General features: G+C 42.7%; 1 protein-coding gene across 5 annotated transcripts in view; it reads right to left on the reverse strand.

Annotated features, from left to right (window-relative positions):
- Nucleotides 1-6,428: 6,428 nt before the first annotated feature.
- Nucleotides 6,429-16,294, reverse strand: part of LEKR1 (leucine, glutamate and lysine rich 1) — a 55,526-nt gene continuing 45,660 nt past the window's right edge. For 4 of the 5 annotated variants that reach the window (XM_069865132.1, XM_069865131.1, XM_069865133.1 and 1 more), the window contains 3 exons: nucleotides 11,606-11,758; nucleotides 10,256-10,555; nucleotides 6,429-7,616 (listed from right to left, as the gene is read on the reverse strand). In XM_069865132.1, coding sequence (XP_069721233.1) covers nucleotides 7,203-7,616; nucleotides 10,256-10,555; nucleotides 11,606-11,758 — 867 coding nt within the window. In that variant the 3' untranslated portion in view covers nucleotides 6,429-7,202. Of the gene's footprint in view, nucleotides 7,617-10,255; nucleotides 10,556-11,605; nucleotides 11,759-16,294 lie in introns of those variants that run through there. The other variant, XM_069865135.1, reaches the window with a different exon arrangement.

Genomic DNA, 16,294 nt, shown 5'->3' on the forward strand with positions numbered 1-16,294 from the left:
CATTTAGAAATCAAATGATTCTTAGGATATATAAAAATCTAGACAGCTTTCAAAGCAGCCAGCACCACTCCACATCCTCTATTAAATGAAGAGGCACAGGTGAGAGGAGAGGAAGAAATGGATGGTGCCTGCAGTGTGATTTAGGACTACTCTTTGAATCTGTATTATATGAAGTTGTGACTCACAAAAAACCCAAAAAACACAACAGTTCAAACTGATTTTTTAAGCAGACGGTGCAGTGAAACACAAGACAGTGGCGTTTTCTGCTGCAATTAAAGAAGCTTCATGACCAAAAGAGCTTCTGCATCAGCACATCCATTTTGGTCCTAATTTTCTTTACCATGTGACAGCAAATGTAGGACAAATAAAACCCAAGTAGAACATCTGCTTATTCATGACCTGCGGCAATGGGAATGTGCTGACGTACGAAGGACATACCCGACCCTGCGGCCACAGCCCTGCGTGCGGCCAGGGTGGGACAGCACGTGGGGCTCATCCCACCACAACAGGTGCTCCCTCCAAGCTCTTCTCCACCTCGTACGGACACCTGAGCACTTACCCAGCTCAGCCTCCCTGCCTTAGCTCCCACCTGCCACAGTTCTTCAAACCCTTTGTGCCAAGCCCTAAGGAATCTGTTGCTCCAGCACAAGCACCGTGTCATAGAATCATAGAATCATCAGGTTGGAAGAGACCCACCGGATCATTGAGTCCAACCATTCCTATCAAACACTAAACCATGTCGCTCAGCACCTTGTCCACCTGTCTCTTAAACCCCTCCAGGGAAGGTGACTCAACCCCCTCCCTGGGCAGCCTCTGCCAGTGACCAATGACCCTTTCTGTGAATTTTTTTTCCTAATATTCAGCCTGAACCTCCCCTGGTGGAGCTTGAGGCCATTCCCTCTCGTCCTGTCCCCTGTCACTTGGGAGAAGAGCCCAGCTCCCTCCTCTCCACAACCTCCTTTCAGGTAGTTGTAGAGAGCAATGAGGTCTCCCCTCAGCCTCCTCTTCTCCAGGCTAAACAGAGCGCTGCGAGGTGCCAAAGGCAGCACAGGCTCCTCGTCACGGAGCCCAGCAGGAATTTCTCCTTGGACACAGCAATTCACACTGAGAAACCTTTAAAGCTTTCTTCAGAGAGACATGAAACTGCCTTTGTATCAAACAAATGACTGAAGCCTACTTCAGCCGCAGAGCTCACGAAAGGGACATTCTGTCTCACCAATCTATGGGGATAAGGCATAACGCTCTTTGTAGACACTTTTAGAAGTTCTAAATATTCTTTTGCGGACTTTTCCATGGGAAGCTCACTGTGAAGGACTGTCCATTTGAACTGGGGTAAAGCAAATCATAACAGGCTGTTGTGATGGACACGAACCAGCTGACTCCAAGGCAACGTTTGCCTTTCCCAGGCGGAATCATCCTTGGTTTAGCTGCACGGTTATAATATAACGAGCTCCACTTAGCTAGAACAGAAGGTGTTACTTTGGTGGGCTGCTCAGGGATCGTCCTTTGCTCACTGGGAAGAAACTCAGTCACATCCTGGCGCTGACCTGAACTCACCAGTCATCCAAGGCTCCAGATGGAAAACCGCAAGGAGGGAACGTTCGTGGCGCAGTTGCTTCAGAAGACAGAGGGTATCTCTGGAAAGACAACCAAAAATAACCCACAGGAACTGGCCATGCTTGCTCAGAAGATATTTTTTCATTATCTGGGAACAGTTCACAGTGCAATGCCAGATGCTCATGTTTTCCATCACACAAATTATATTTCCGGTGTTAAAAAAAATCTCTTCAACATTAATCTTTCGCAGCATCCTTTTAATTATCCTATCAAAATTAATTGTGTCCTACGCTTTGAGGATGCAATAAAACCATGTAAATGCTAGGCTTCTTTGGGTATATTGTTTCACGCTGTTACAGTTGCATATGGAGTTTATTCTTCTGTTATACACTTAACCACCGATAACAATAAATGACTAAATCAAACATAAAATTTTCATTGTGTAAATTAGTCCCCATTTTAAATAACTAAAACCAAAGATGTGCGGGTTTTGTCTGAGAAAGGAAACGTCCCTGGTTTCGTTCTTCTGCTCTTTCTTTTGTACTAAAAATGCCCAGTGCTTCTTGCAGCACACTGCAGGCTCTGAAGGAAACTGGTTATAAAACACTGGGAGCCAAATCAAGAATTTAAAGCAAAGAATATCTCACAGCACAATTGCTTCATTAAATGAAGACAGTCTGTCTTTTTTTCTGATTAATACATTTTAATGATATATGACATTGGGTCTGGCTCCAGTTTCTATTTTCATGTACTTTTAATGCTGCTAAGATACCAAGAGGCTTTTTTTCTGAGGTTTAATTTCTTCCTTTGTGGAAAAACTCCATGTGCAAGCCACAGGTTGGGATCCGAGAACATGCACACCAACTCAGTTAAAGATCTATTTATCATTTTTAATACAAGAGGCACATCACTACTTTAGTTTGTAATATCCTACTAGGAATAAAGTTCAATACATATGGTAAGCTCTTATATCTACGATACATATGGCAAGCACGAATTTCAACCCCTGTAAAAAGGAGCAGCGAGACAGCTCCACATCACCAGATGTGGATTTGACTCTTTCTGCACTGTTATCTGTGGGGAACATAGACATTTCAGGCAAATTAAAGTTGCGAGTGACCTGGGACAGGGACTGTCTGGGGAAAGCCCAGGCTCTCCTGCCCAAGCTCTTTGTGGGCTGGATACAAGCCATTCGTTGGTTTGCCTTGGTGATGTGCTCAAGATAGCAAGCCTGGCTCTTGCTGTACGTACCGTGGAGTATCCCCAGAAGAGCTCCTGTCCTACTGTCCTGCAGGATGTCTCCAGTCTAAAGCTTTCCCCCTCTAGACTCCATTGGCCACATCCACTTGGTTTTTCTCCTAGGATCCAAGCCATTAGCAAGAAGAAGGCAACCCCTATACCGCAGTTGTCTAAAAATTGCTCACTCGTTCTGCAACAACAGCCAAGCAGCACTGTGGTTCTGCACTGCTCACGTGAAGCCTGCAAACCAGAAACTCCATCTTCAGCTGATCTCATTGGCACCTTCTGCAAGGATGGGGACACAGAATGGGATAGCAACTTGGAACAAGCACTCACAAAGCACACACAGAAGTTTCAGGCATCCCAAAAGGACACTTCTGTTGCTTTGTGCACCAGGAAAGCTTCACTTGCCCTGTTTCACCTTGGTTTTGCACAGTGCCGTGTACCCATCACACACAGATGCACGAGATCTCTCCACCAATAACGTTTTTGCACTCAAGAGACCATTAGCCAAACCACAACATTTGATTCTCACACAAAGCCTTCTCTAAAGCATCAGGCCAGTATCACAGACTCTTATTTTCATGCCCAGAAGAAGCAGACTTGGCCTGGCGGGCAAGCTGGAGAGGGCAAGAGCCCAGGCAGTGCTGGTCGGCACAGCGCACGAGGACCAGCTCAGCCTCACCAGCGCCTCACAGGACACTGACCTTGCTGTGATCTCCTTTTCCCATCCACAAACCCATGAGCGTGACAGCAGCCCCCTCACAGCTTGCACCCAGGCACTTCTGCTTCATCCCAATATTCATGTGCTGTGCTCAGCCATTGGGTGTCGACTCTCCAGTTAACACTAAGGCATTAAATATGTGAAACTACTCTGAAAGTTAGGACTTCTGGAGAAAAATAAAAAGATAAACTTGGTAAGAACACAGTATTTTGGTGCATTGGATATCACAGACTGAAAACTGGCAGCCTACTAGCGGGATTAAGACTTTATGGAAAGATTTAGGACCATACAAGCTATTATTCTCGATCAGGCAACAATATCAGCTCTGTCAAGGAAGAAAACAGAAGCCTTTGCATTAGGCAAGAACAAGACAACCCGTTGCCCTGGGATGTTTTCTTGTAACCTTGAGAAGTGAAAGGATGGCTCGCTGCCTGCAGCCAGCGGGTCAGGATCCCACAGAGGCAGATTTGTTTCGAGCACGGAGATTTATTTAGTATTCCCTTGTGTCATGAGTCCTAGAGTGCAAGGTCCAGCATACGAAAAACCCATTCATAAATGACACTGCTTTGACAAGACGGACTGCCTCCAGGAAGTTTTATTTCCTGAAAATGTGGTGATATAATTAGGTGTCTGCGTTCTCCATGGCACCTTCTGCTGGTGCCTTTCACCCCGTTACGAGAAATACCCTGTAAACTTTCCTTGACTATATGAAATAAATTTAATTGTTTTTAAACATTGATAAAAAAGGTTTCCTGACATTTATATATTTTCCTTATTGCTTAGCAGCAGCAGTTCTGTGTTTCTGTGAGGGTGGGGAAATAAGGGAAGTATCTGTTCTTGACTTGGTTTGGATCCATGATTTATACATTCCCTCATGCTAGAAACATCACTGCTGTGACTGCTCTTAATATTTTACGCACCATTTCTTTCTTTACAATTTATGACCACAGAGTCACGCTTTACTACTGCTGCTGCTACAGGATATAAACAGCAAGCAGTGGACAACAGCCCAGATTTTAAATCTGAGCCATTTGCACAGCCTCAGCAGCACAAAGAGGGGAATGACTGCTACAGCGTGGAGCAGGGGATGTACTCTGCTACTGAAGGTAAGAATTAGATCATAGAATAGTTTGGATTTGAAAGGACCTTGAAGATCATCCAGCCATGGGCAGGGACACCTCCCACTGGATCAGGCTACCCAAGGCCCATCCAACCTGGCCTTGAACATCTCCAGGGATGGGGCAGCCACAGCTTCCCTGGGCAACCTCACCACTCTCACAGTGAAGAAATTCTTCCTTACATCTAGTCTAAATCTGCCCCTCTCCAGTTTATCCCCATTGCCCCTAGTCTTACCACTCCCAGCCTTTGTGAACAGTCCCTCCCCAGCTTTCTTGTAGCCCTTTCAGGTACTGGAAGCCGCTCTAAGGTCTCCTTGGAGCCTTCTCTACTCCAGGCTGAACAAGCCCAACTCTCTCAGCCTGCCCTCGTATGGGAGGTGCTCCAGCCTTCTGATCGTCCTTGTAACCTCCTCTGGACCCATTCCAACAGCTCCATCTCCTTCTTATGTTGAGGATTCCAGAACTGGACACAGGACTCCAGATGAGGTCTCACAAGGGAGGAATAGAGGGGCAGAACCCCACCCCTTGACCTGCTGGCCACGATTCTGTTGATGCAGCTCAGGACACGGTTGGCCTTCTGGGCTGCAAGCACACATTGCCGGCTCATGTTGAGCTTCTCAACAATCATGATGATTTCCACATCTGTGCTTTGGCTTTCCTTTAACCAGAGAGATGTTACGGCACAGTGGTGAACTCCAGCCAGCAGAACAGTCCACAGGTGAACATCCCACTTCTCTGATGTAAACATTTCAGTATTAAACTCTAGATGATGATATCAGCTACCACAGGCTTCACCGTGAGCATAACTATGGGACAGAGTATACAATTATGCAATAGCACTTACTGGATTTACATAAATTAAAAATTCCCATACGACTGTAAAATACAACTGAGCTTTGTCTAAAATGTTTTGAAAATTCTCCACACTAAAGCTCCAGAGCTTATCATTTAAAAAAAAAAAAATCTCAATAAAACTCCATTACTTGGGTACAGGAAGACTCTGGGTGCACAGCGGAATAATAGTTTTGAAGCTCAAAGAAGTCAGGACCTTTCCTACACATAAAGAAGAAAATCAGCATCACCAGGGAAGAGGCTTTGGGCAGTGCTCCCCATCCCTTTCTTTCTGCATTTGTGGAATTACTGAAAAATGAATTTCCTGAGGTTTGTGATTCAGCGGAATTGATTTCACGACCTTTGACACTTCCAATTTTCAACATCTTTAAGAAAAATGAGTATCTGAGCAAAGTCAGTGGGTCCCATGGACAGGTCCCACTGCACTGGTGCCACTGTTGTTCATGGTGCAATTATAAACGTATTTGAGTTTACAAGTAAAGTGTCCTGTGAAGAACCAGCTCCATGACTGAGTGAAGAGCAAGCCCAATCCCAAAACTTAAAACAGAAGCAGGCATTTTCAGTTATCCAGTGGTTTATCTGCACATTCTGAGGGTCTCCAAAATGCTCCCCTTTAACTTACCTCCCACGAAGTTTCTGCTCATCAGAGCTGATGGCCTCAGGAAATGGTCTTTCAAGAAGGTGATTCTGGGGGCACCAGCAGGTCTGAAGAGTCCTGTGCCCGGGTTCCCATCCCTGCCCTGCTACAACCAGCCTGGAAGCTCAACCCCAGCTACTGCCCTGCCCGCAGCCCTTGTCCAAGCTGGGTCCCCGTGGCAGCTCCACCTCTGCCCAGTGGACTTGGCCAGGCTGACCTGCACCTGCTTCATCACCTCTCCTTGCCTGGTTCGAAGAGCAGTGTCTGCATGCTCACAAAGACGATCGAGCCTTCTCTGGGCTTTTCATGCTCCAAAACAAACCATGGCACCATGTATCAAGCAGTAAAATTAAAACATTGATCCTCCTCTGCAGCAATTTTATAGAGAATTCCAGTATGTCTACTTGGAGCTAAAAATCACATTTAATAAAGATATTTTTGCGATGAAATTCAAGAGACAACCATTTTTTGGACAAAACGTATTAATTCTTCAATTCCTTGAATTGCACAGCTTGAAGACCTGCACACAGAGGAAGCTGGGTCCCTGCCAATGGCCACTCTACTGAGTGCACGGATTTGCAACATCTTCATGCTGAGTGATATTTATGCGATAACTAGCGAGTCTCACTGACCTACACATAATTTTTTGCATTTATACCACTACTCAACTGTATAACTGCAAAAGTCTGATTCTAACCGAACAAACCACGTTTTTACACCAGAAGCAAGCAATTAAGTTACATGGGATGGGAGAACACATACAATAGGAAAATAGTGGTTAGGGAAAACGGTATTTGAAATTGGCAGTTATTTTAATTACATGTATTGAAGATGTGCTCTTCTTGGAGAGACAGCATTGTTTCTTTTTTTACTTTTCTTATCCTGAAATGTAGATAGCGTTTCATTACATTGCTATGCAATGGACAAAGAAACATTATTGCATCAAAAATACGTGCAAGTTTAATATAAATGCATGAATTGCATCAGCTAAGATTTGGCCCCAGGAGTCCACCAGTAAACGATCGTTTGATGGACTGAAAAGGTTTCCCACATGCTGGGTATGTGCGTGTAGCTGTCAGAGCTGACTCAGTCGTCGTCTTATGGCTGCAGCAATCCTGCTCCTGGGCTCATTCAGTGAAGCTGCCCTTCCCCTTGGAGGATGTGGTGGGGTCAGAGCCGGCAAGCCCACGCTGCCGCTGCTGTTACGCTTACCGGACGTGGCTGCCTTAGCAGCTCTTGAAATACCGAACTGCCTGGAGAGATTAATTTCCTTCCCAGCACCGGAGCTTGTGCGGCTTTTCTGTCCGTAATCAGCAAGCAGGGCAGCAGAGGAGGTTAGGCTGCCCTGAGTCAGGGAACACGGCGATAAAGGGAAGTTTCCACTGAGTTTTTTTAGTTCCAGTACTTGTTCCCTGGCTTGAGTCAAAGCTGCAGTCAGCTCATAGCGTTCCTCACACTCTCTGCGCACCGTCTCCTGGAGAAGAGTGTTCTGCAAACAGAAACAAACGCTGGCTTACAAAATGCCATTAGTCAAAAAGCGTGCCCATTAAACTCCTCTGGCTGAAGGCAGCGGTGGCTGAAGGGCACTGATGCAAACAAACCCTTCAATACTTCCCTGTATTTTGGTTCTCTGAAAGTCATCAGTATTTACATACCCTTCATTCCCTCAGGAGACAGTAGAAAATATGAGGTTAGTTATCAGAAGTTACTTCCGACCTCCTGCCCTTCCTCCAAGTAGGGAGAGCCTGGGAATGCTGCTCTTGGAAAGAAAAAGCAACCTACAGAGATTGAGTATTATTGCACTGCTTTGTTATGATAAGATGTTCAAGAAGTTATCCTCCTCTGTAGTTTAAATAATTGGGCACTGATTTCTTGCAATGGCATTCTTTACTGATTATTATTTCCCAAATAATTGGGATACTTGATTTTCAGTCTGGTGGTTTTCACAAACTTTGCAGTGTGGTTCGTGACACCTAAGCAGTAAGTGACTGCTACTAGGCCTTGAGCAGACCACTGAGTTTCCCTGTAAGAGAAGTCTTCGGGTCAGTATATAATGCAGAACTTATTTGTGATGCTCACCTTCCCGGTTTTCACCTGAAACAAAAAGTAAGTAAAACTCAAGGGTCAACATCACTAAATTGATTCATAAGAGTCAGAACTACTGAAAGCACAAATACAAGCAGAAACACCTGATTGTCTAAGCAGGCAGTTGTTGCTAACAGCAGGAGGTCCATGAGAATGAAAGGGAAGAAACCACCAAGGAAGCTCCAGCACCAAGTCCAATGATCAAGCCAAACAGAGAACACCCTCAGTCACGCACAAGCTCATTATCCAGACACAAACCTTTCCATGTAAACCTCTTTAGGGCTAAAAGTATGAGCTGAATGCCAGGTCAGGCCTCGGATCACCCTTAAGTGAAGAGAAACATTTTGATTTGAAATTCTCTGTGTGATTATGGCAGTGGGTGTACACAGGGAAAAAGCTTGTATGAAAGATAATCTCAATGGCACTTTTTTGATGTTTTGAAGAGTGGATACTGGTGCTGGTAAAGTCAGAGTTATCGGTTGGACACTGGTAAGCTCTGTTTAGCCAAGAAGAGGTTACTAAACCTACTAAGTGTTTTGCATGTGTCTCCAACAAAACTTCAAAAATGGAGAAATGAAAAGTCCTTTGTTGACCAATTTGGTTTTATTTATTTCAAAATTTTACTTTGGTCAAAGCATCCACAGGGGATGTAGAGTGGAGAGACACGGAAGTTCTGCTCAGGCTGTCTAACCTCTGTGCTGAATGCAAGCAAAGGAACCTAACTACGTGCAGAGGTGCAAGTTGGAGAGATGCAAATATCCAAAACAACTTATTCTCTGAAAACCTAACCCTGCAGACAACTTAATGAAAGGAAGTTAAACGTTACATCCCCTGCCATCAGATGGTCACTGACAGTCCACGAAATTATTTGGGAAGTGTTACCTTCAAATCTGAGAAAGCATTCTCATGCAAAGTTAAATCCAGTTTCAAATTTCAACTACTCTTACCTCCCCATTTCCTAATATAATGGTAGTAGAGGAGGAACACTGCTTCAGAGTGGGGAAAACAGCACATAAGCAGAGCTGGTAGAATCTCATGATTGAGGATAACAATGTGTTCCCTGCAATTCTAAAGTTCCTGACGAATGCCTGAAGACTGCGTGTCTTTCCAAAAGCCTTTTTCATAGGTACAGGACAGAACAAGTGCCAGCATCATTCTAATTTCAGGAACACAGTGTTTCTGAACTTTTTTCAAGGAAGAAATAAATATCAGCCCAAGCCCTAAATCATTTTGAAGAGTTTTGTTTTCACTGTTTACCAGTTTTTTTCTGCCACTTCATTACTTTGGACATTCCAGTCTAATCTTATCAACAGTCCCCGACTTCGCTGTTTCCACATTTCTCGTAGAGCAGTAGAGTGCTCTCTCCTCCCTTCCTATCATATTCCAAACATTCAGCAAATGCTTGTGGTAAGAACATGTATCAGTCAAATTTCTCTTCACATTTGATTAATTCTTAAGCATTCCTGTGTTCCAGAAAATGGCTTTTCTGGTGGGAGGTGGGATACATCCCCTTCAGCACAGCAGGACACACACACACACACACTCCCACATTACAAGATGCAATCTCTGCCCCAGAAGCTGTTCAGAGCAGGACTGTGAACACCCTCATTTCTTTTGAGAGTATAAAGATTTTTCTTACAAATTATTCGAAAATAAGTAAGATTACTGGGAAAATTGCTGCTGTCCTGTTCAAAGAATGAGAAATGTCTGTGTCTTCTGCTTCAAAAACATGAAGACCACTTTACTGTTTACTCATGTTTATGTAGCACTATATGAGGCTGGAAACTAAGAAATATATGTCGTGCATGACCTGAAAAACAATTATATTTTTAAAATAAAACACTAGTTTAAGTGCTTGCTGAATTAAAAAGTTCACTTTTTTGATACACTGTATTTATGAAATTACACTGGACTTACAATTTTTTTCACTTCAATGGTTTTAAAGCAGTACACAGGGTTTGAAATATAGATGTTTCGAATGATTTTAGAAATCACATGTCTCCAAGTGAAAATAGTAAGGCATTTCCTCAATCATGTTCCTACCTCCTCCTGAACTCGATTCAAATTGTGAATCAGCTGTGTCCTCTCCTGGGTTAATTTTTCCAGTTCATCTGACTTGTGTTTGATTTCTTTCCTCATATTATCCAGAAATGATTCATTATTATTCTTTTCCATCATCAGCTGAAATTCAAGTTCAGTAATAAGTCTTTTAAGGCTCTGAATTTCTTTTTCCTTATCTTCATCTTTCTCTGCAAGTTTGATCTGGGCATCCTGTAGCTTCTTTTCAAGAATTTCGGTCTCCATTCTCAGGCTGCTGGTGGCGCTGGATATTAATCCTGGTATCTGCATTTGATCAGACAAAAATTGCATTAGTCTACATTCAGTGGATGTCTTTAAATATGTAGAATTCTGTGTCGGACAAATGTTGACTGTAGGGGAAAAAGAAATACAAATGCAAACATGCATGTCCTGAGAGACAAAAAAAAAAAAAACAACCCACTTTGAATTTACATAATATCCTCAAAGGACATCAGAGAGCTGTAAACTAACCAAAACTCACTCAGAAGAGAGAGATTAATTAGTATATCCAAGATCAAACAGAGAAATGGAGATAAAAATAGGAAAACTTAACTTCCTTAAAGCAAGCCAGTATTTCTTCAGGGTTTTAAAATCGTAACCAAATATTTGTAAAGTGAGCTAAGACAAACTGTTATTTTCAGCTCTTTCAAACACTGTGTAATGTAACAAATTTTAAATAACAATATAATTTCAACAAATTTCCTTGATTTTTCCAGAATTCTCAATAAATGTTTCAAATAATTTGAAAACTAAGGCCATATATACAATTGTGTGTGATGCAACCACAACACAGAGAAAAATCAGTTAACTGGCCACCAGACCTTTCCCCATCGGTGCTGAATTCATTTGCGAAAGGAAGAAACTGTGCAGCTGGTCTTGTGACAACCTGTCATAGGCCAAAACAGCCCACGGCCTTTAAAAAACGATGTTGTCAGTTTAAAAATAATTAGCAACTACAGCCTATGGACATAGATGAACTCTGGGTTAAGGAAATGTAAGCAAAGGAAGAACTTCTCTACCATTTAACTAAATGGAATAATTACTGATTAACCTGTTCCATTAAAAAAAAACAAACCCTGAAACTTCTGCTAAGACTGGGAAAGAAATATTTGTATTCTCTAGATAGAATCATAGAATAGTTTGTGTTAAAAGGGACCTTAAAGATCAGCCAGCTCCAACCCCCCTGCAATGGGAAGGGACATGTCCCACTAGATACAGGACTATACAAATAAAGATTTTTGCTCCTTCTCATACCGTTTCCGAGAGGTTTACAACATTTACTCCCACAAAGCTTTTCTCCTGTGTGTTACACACCTTCTTCTGGAGCTCTTCATGATCTCTCTGGTATTTTGTGACTAGGTCTTGCTGTTTCTGTCTTTCAATGTCCAACTCCACTCTCGCTTCTTCCTTTACTTTAAGAATTGCTTCTTTGTGTCGCGCTTCACCTTTAGCCAGACCGATTTCCATCTAGGAAACAAGTGGGTTTTAACAATAAGTGATGTGAAATTTAGCAGACTGAGATTTTTGAGCACTGAACACAAAACAATTGCAACAGTTGGAGCCTGGTGAGGCAAAGCTCCCATTTCCCACTGGCTGGTGGTGGCACGGGTGGCTCCTGCTCCGCTGAGCACCAGCGCCAAGTCACAGCCACCAGTCCCCAGAAGACATCTCACAAGCCCCAAGGTGTCTCAAGGGTCCTCAGATGTCTATATTTAGGTAGTTGAACTTCACATTCGATCACTACAAACCCACAAAACTACAAAATAATTAGCTGGTTCTTAAAATAGGTTATCATTCTGCTGGGTGCACTTGCTCTGCAGGTAAAACTCAGCTCATTATTATTTTCAAAGGCAGCAAAACGATACACTTCACAGTAAATGCCATCTACTGAGCTAAAAATAGGCCATAAGCTCAATATTAAAAAATAAAGATGTTAACTCTTTCTTATAACGTAATTTTCATGCTCTGCCCCTCAGCCTTGTCAGTGAACAGACCTCACCACGTAGAATGTTTTTGTCTGCTCCACACTCGGGTGACGCAGAATCCAGAAGCATACACGTTAGCACTGCTTTCCTATTTTATATGTGCCCCTCTTCCAATAAATCTGCTGGAAATAGCAGAAATATACAGGAAGGAGCACACACAGAACCTCTTGCAAGGTGTCAGCGAGATGCTGGCCTCTCCAGGCATCGCGTGACCCCATCACCGAGTCAAGGTTCCAAGAAGCAGCGAGGTTCCATGCTCCGGGACAGCAAGGAGCAGCTCCACCTGCCCCACATAACACAGCATCGACGAGGGGGACAAGCTCAAAAAGTGGAGAAATGGAAGTAAAACATTTGCAAATTTGGGGCATAATATCCCAGTCCTTAAGGCATCTCGCATACATAATATTATATATTGGAATTTGAAAACTCAGCCATAATTTCCTGAAAATAAAAGCCTGGATTCTGGAGGAAATGCTGAAGGCTGTGGTTTGAATAATATTTTTCCTCAATCAGTATGCTAATATTACATTTCTGCAGGCTGAATTGTAATGGGCCTAATTGTAACACACTGAAAAAATAGGAAAGGCACATTAAACATGCACAGCACTAGCCTAATTACTTCAAATTTTTAAAAGCAGAAAAGCCCAGGATGAGCTTAATTACAATTATCTAATTCCATACACTAATTATGAGCAAAAATACAACAAATCCCCTTAATTCTTTTTGGGGAAAATGTAAACTGGAAGTATTTCCATTATTTTTTAAAATCAAAATATACCAAATTCTTTTGCTTAAAACTGGTATATTTGTAAGAACCTCAAAGCAGACTACTGTTATCGTTATTATTATTATTACAGATGTATCATCTACATTGTTATACAGGAGTTAGGATTACAATCATAGAAGAATAGATCTATTAACTCTATGTATTATAGAAGCAGATCATGTGTTAGAGGTGACTTGATTACTAAAACTAAAAAAACAAAAGTGCCATAAAAAACCTGAGCTCATCTTGGAGATTATGCAAGCATTTTTCACATGAAACACTTGATGGATAACCAGAACAGGAAATAAAATGGCAGTGGATCTAAGCATAATGACTACTAATTGCTTTAAAACCACTTAGGTGCAACTCGCTAATTAATATTAAAAAAAAATCCATAAAAGAAATGTTTACATCAATCTTAAAATTTTGCATAAAAGAAAGATTTCTTTTGTTCCATTAAAACAACTTAAAAGTTTATCTGTATTTTAAATAGAAAATTGGAACACTTGCTACTGATGCAGTGGCACAGTGACCCAAGAAAAAAAGATAACTTTGGTGCTTGGTCACATTTCTGATTCTTTTGTGTGATGAGAACAATTTTAGAGCACTTGACATTCACTGCATTTTAATGGCTGAGATACCAAAGTGGTAATTGCTTTTTCTTACTGGTAGGAGTCTTTACCTTGTTTTAATGTCAGGTTGAACAACAGACTGTGATTATGCAGACAGTGTGACCTCATTCTAAAATTATATCCTACAGCAGAGAGGTTAAGAAGTTTTAAAAGAAATGCAACTGATCATAATTGCTAGGAGTCCAATTTTTTTCCTGAGACTAAATAAAGCTTTCAGACACCACGTACGGAAACAAAAAAGAAGATGACAGTAATTTTAGTCAGCAATTACGTAAGTCTAAAATCAGAAAAGCCAGTTATTGTTCAACACTATTTGCCACTCTTCTTTCACAGATGTGAAAAAGTTGCAGATTAAAAAAGTTCATATGCTCGCAGTTCTCTATGGCAAACAGCTTTCCCAATCCCCACTGGAAGAGCCTGGCAGGTGGATTCTCCAATCCCAGTGAAGAGTGTCCAGCTCAGAATTTCACAGCATGGCCCAAAATAACATGAAAAAGCAGCCTGTCCTGTAGAGCAGAGCTGAAGATTCCCAAGATCACCATTATGCAGTGAGGCTGCTCAAAGCCCAGTACAAACGAGGAGCTGCAGCATCGCCACACCCCAAGCTGCTGTGCAATTAACCAAGAAACCTTTCCAATTAGCAGATCCAGGGGGAAAACATCCTTACTTTTTAAATCAGCCAAAAATATGTTTTGACAGAAGACCCCAAACCGAAGTACACACTTAAAGGTGATTAACAAATTACAACCTAACTTCATAGAATGTAATAATCCCCATTAAAGATGCAGGAAGCTGTGGGAAACCCTTCTAACAAGAACACACAGGTTAACAGGAGTTCATGTTTGTGGAACAGGCTCTTGCAGCGCATGCAGCACCAGCTCTTTGGCAGCAGAGGTGCAGCTGGGCATCCCACCCTGTGTCTGAGCTGTTTTTATCATGTTGCATCCCACATTAGGAACAGACCTAACCTCTTTCCCACTTGGTTCCTCAATCAAGCCATTACCCCCTGAATTCAGGGTGTCCTCCCTGCTGTATTTTAATCATCCTCTTTTTTTTTTTTCCTTCACACCATTAAATAGAGGAAAACCAGGCATGTATATCAGAACATGTGTGTATGGAAGGTGCATCATTCTCCCTCCCACCTTCCCCTTCTTCCTCACCATGAAAAGAGCCATTATACAGTTATCAAAAGAGCCGAGGTGGGAAGGCGTATGTGAGTGGCTTTGCAGGCTTTCCTAAGTCAATGAATAAAACAACAAATGATGGGCCATTTCACAGAGAAGCCAAGTCGTGGGAGCATCAAGTCTTTCCAAATGAAATACGGAGGTATTTTCACAGTAAATTTCACTGAAGTCTTTATTTCCATCCTGCTCTGACTCAAAGGGAAGGCAAGTAAAAAAACAGTAGAGTCATCAGCGGGATCCTATCCATCAGCAGGATACAGCTGTCTGAAAGGTGATGCTTGAGGTCAGCAGAAAGAGCAGAAGCCTTTCACACCCTAGAGGTCCCTCCTAGCTCTAGGGACATTCTCCTCTCCGTACATGTGGGGAGTCACCCTGACATCATCAGGAACTATGGATTCATATTGAAACAACAAATTTCATGTTCACAGAGGACTTGGAAAGGATAAAATTGTCATGTTGCTGCTTCATTTGCCTATTGCCACAGGGATGGCAGGAGTATGTATCCTGCACTCCCAGCTGCAGTAAGTACCAGGCAGGACACCCCCACACTGCTCGCCTTCCTCATCAGCTGTACAGCTAGCAGCTTCACTGCCTTTTGCTATTCGACAACTCCTGATAGCTCCAGAATTATTATCCTACAACAACTTGTTTGTTTCGCTCTGCTTTGGCTTGCAAATACCTGTCTTCTAAGGAAAGAACGTTTTTGCTCATCTGCTTATTATTTCTTGTATAGATTTGTTATACAAAGAGCAATCTTCCGTTTCCGTTCACCGAACCAGCAAACAGGAAGGCTCTGTGTTCTCACCATCTTGTCTGCAATGCCCAACCTCATTTTCACTGGGAAACCTCTTCAATATTAAATGCATGCTTTCCTCTGCTTCTCTGCCAGATGTGTCAGGAAACAAATCCAGTGGTTCGGGGTTTATAACCGTGGCACACAGGACAGGGTGGGCTCTGTATGGTCACCTCCTTGAAGCTGGTGTGGAACAACAGCCTGTGAGACTGGCCTTCTCCTGCTGCACCCCCTCCTGCAGAGCACACAGGGAAAGCTCGGAGCTTGCAAGATCAGAGGTTCAGTTGGCACAGTCCTGCTTCTCATGCTCAGGCTTTCAGGGGACTGCACTCCTCCCACAAGCACTTTCCAAATCATAGAATCATAGAATCATGGAATCACCAGGTTGGAAAAGACCCGCCGGATCATCGAGTCCAACCATTCCTATCATAACCTAAATAACCTAAAACCTGGAAGAATGGATCAAACCCAAACACCTGCCAAGTCTGTAAACGCTCATACGAAATACCTTCTGCATTCAGTTCCAGCCTGTGCAGAGAAATCATCCATTAAAACCTCTCGTTCAAAGAATACTACTGACATGTTTGCACTTGAGGAGATAGGAGTCTGGCTTACTGTACTCAGTCGTGACAGCTGACTACAA

The sequence above is a fragment of the Phaenicophaeus curvirostris genome, chromosome 10 (genome assembly GCF_032191515.1).
Source record: "Phaenicophaeus curvirostris isolate KB17595 chromosome 10, BPBGC_Pcur_1.0, whole genome shotgun sequence".
NCBI classification, from domain to species: domain Eukaryota; kingdom Metazoa; phylum Chordata; class Aves; order Cuculiformes; family Cuculidae; genus Phaenicophaeus; species Phaenicophaeus curvirostris.